Here is a 1,778-nt window from a genome sequence, read left to right on the forward strand (position 1 = left end):
GTGAATTCTGATTTGTTGGTCAACTTTTTAACCGTTGAACTGCAAGATTCGTGTGATTTTCTTCTTTTTTTTTTTGTTTCTTTTACTTTTTCTTTCCTATATATATATACACATATCAACTTAATTTTTTTTTTTCACAACACAATCTCCTCTCTAAAAAAATAAAAAAAAAAAAAAAAATTCACCACTCTCCCAAAAATATCATATTCTTCATCTTCTGAAGAATTTCAAACTATTTTTGATACCGTTATTGCGTGTGTTCAAATGGCGGAACAAACATACAACGTTGTATGTAACAACGCAACTGCAAGTTCTCAACATAGAACACGAAGATATATTTACAGAAATCGTGAAGAAGCCAACCAACGTTTGGTGCAAGACTATTTTGCAGAGAATGCCACTTACCAAGGGTATTATTTTCGTAGATGCTTCAGAATGCTCAAAGGTTTATTCGAACGTATAGTTGATGATGTAACGAGGGAATGCAGTTTTTTCCAACAACGATACGATGCTAGAGGTATACTCGGTTTCACTCCCTTATAAAAATGCATGGCCGCACTTCGTCAGTTAGCATATGACATTCCGCCTGATGCGTTAGACGAAAGTTTTAGGATGTTTGTTAGGATAGCACGAGACAGTCTCCATTTTTTCTGCAAAACTGTGATTCGGTTTTATGATCCAAAATTTTTACGTAAGCCTACACATAATGACATCCTGCAATTGCAAGCTCATCATGCTAGTGTGCATGGGTTTCCTGGAATGCTAGAAACCTTAGATTGTCTCCATTGGACATGGGAAAATTGCCCTACAACATATCATGAGCAATTTACCCAAGGTGATCACAGTTACCCAACGGTCATACTTGAAGCAGTTGCATCACAAGATATGTGGATTTGGCATGCTTTTTTTTGGTTCTTCTGGTTTGATTAACGACATCAACGTTCTTAATTGTTCACCAATATTTAACAACATATACGATGGATCCGTACCAGATTCTTCTTTTCAAGTGCGTGGAACGCCATATAAGTATGGTTATTATCTGGTCGATGGAATCTATCCTGAGTATGTTGTGTTTGTTAAATCGTTTTCAGCTCCACATGATTCTAGACGAAAGAAATTCAAGAAAACTCAAGAAAGAGCTAGGAAGGATGTTAAGCGTGCTTTTGGAGCTCTGAAGAAACGGTGGTTCATATTGAAAAAACCAACAACTTATTTAGGGGAGGAAAAACTTCAAGAAATCCTGTATACATGTATTATATTGCATAACATGATTATTGAAGACGAAGGAAGAGCGATATGTACGTTTGACGAGGAAGAAATCATACCAGAGACACAACCAATAGAAATTGGTGGCGAAGAGTATATAAACAGGAGAGCAGAGATACGTTGCACTGAAACAATTCACAATTTTCGCAATGACTTAGTGGAACACATTTACGGAGTTCAAAACATTAACCTTAATTTGGATCCACCGGATGACCCCGAAGATGAGTTCTTGGAGAACGACTTTATGTAGTTTGCTTTAGCTATTTTATTTATGTTTTTTAAGTTTCTAGGATTATTTAAATGTCATGTGTGTGAGTTTTTTTTTTTTTTTTTTAAATTTTCAAGTAATGAAGAATTATGTTTTTTTTATTAAAATATAAGTTATAATAAATTAAAATAGTTAAAAAAAAAGAAGTTTTATTAAATTAAAATACTTAAAAAAAACAAAAAAAATAAAAGAAATAAAAAGTGTGGCACCACACCCTTGGTGTGGCAAGAAACCACACTTGAGT

The 1,778-nt window shown here is 34.2% G+C and overlaps 1 protein-coding gene across 1 annotated transcript; it reads left to right on the plus strand.

Annotated features, from left to right (window-relative positions):
- The first annotated feature begins 817 nt into the window (after nt 1–817).
- On the plus strand, nt 818–1,516 carry LOC145040071 (uncharacterized). Its single transcript, XM_078988054.1, has one exon. It carries the CDS (start codon nt 818–820, stop codon nt 1,514–1,516), a length of 699 nt encoding a protein of 232 aa, XP_078844180.1.
- Nucleotides 1,517–1,778: the final 262 nt, after the last annotated feature.

The sequence above is a fragment of the Lactuca saligna genome, chromosome 4, assembly GCF_052625555.1.
Source record: "Lactuca saligna cultivar CGN05327 chromosome 4, ASM5262555v1, whole genome shotgun sequence".
Classification (NCBI taxonomy): Eukaryota; Viridiplantae; Streptophyta; class Magnoliopsida; order Asterales; family Asteraceae; genus Lactuca; species Lactuca saligna.

What these genes read in the sequence shown, in the direction of transcription:
- LOC145040071 (XM_078988054.1), top strand. Translation starts at nt 818, where the DNA reads ATGAGCAATTTACCCAAGGTGATCACAGTTACCCAACGGTCATACTTG.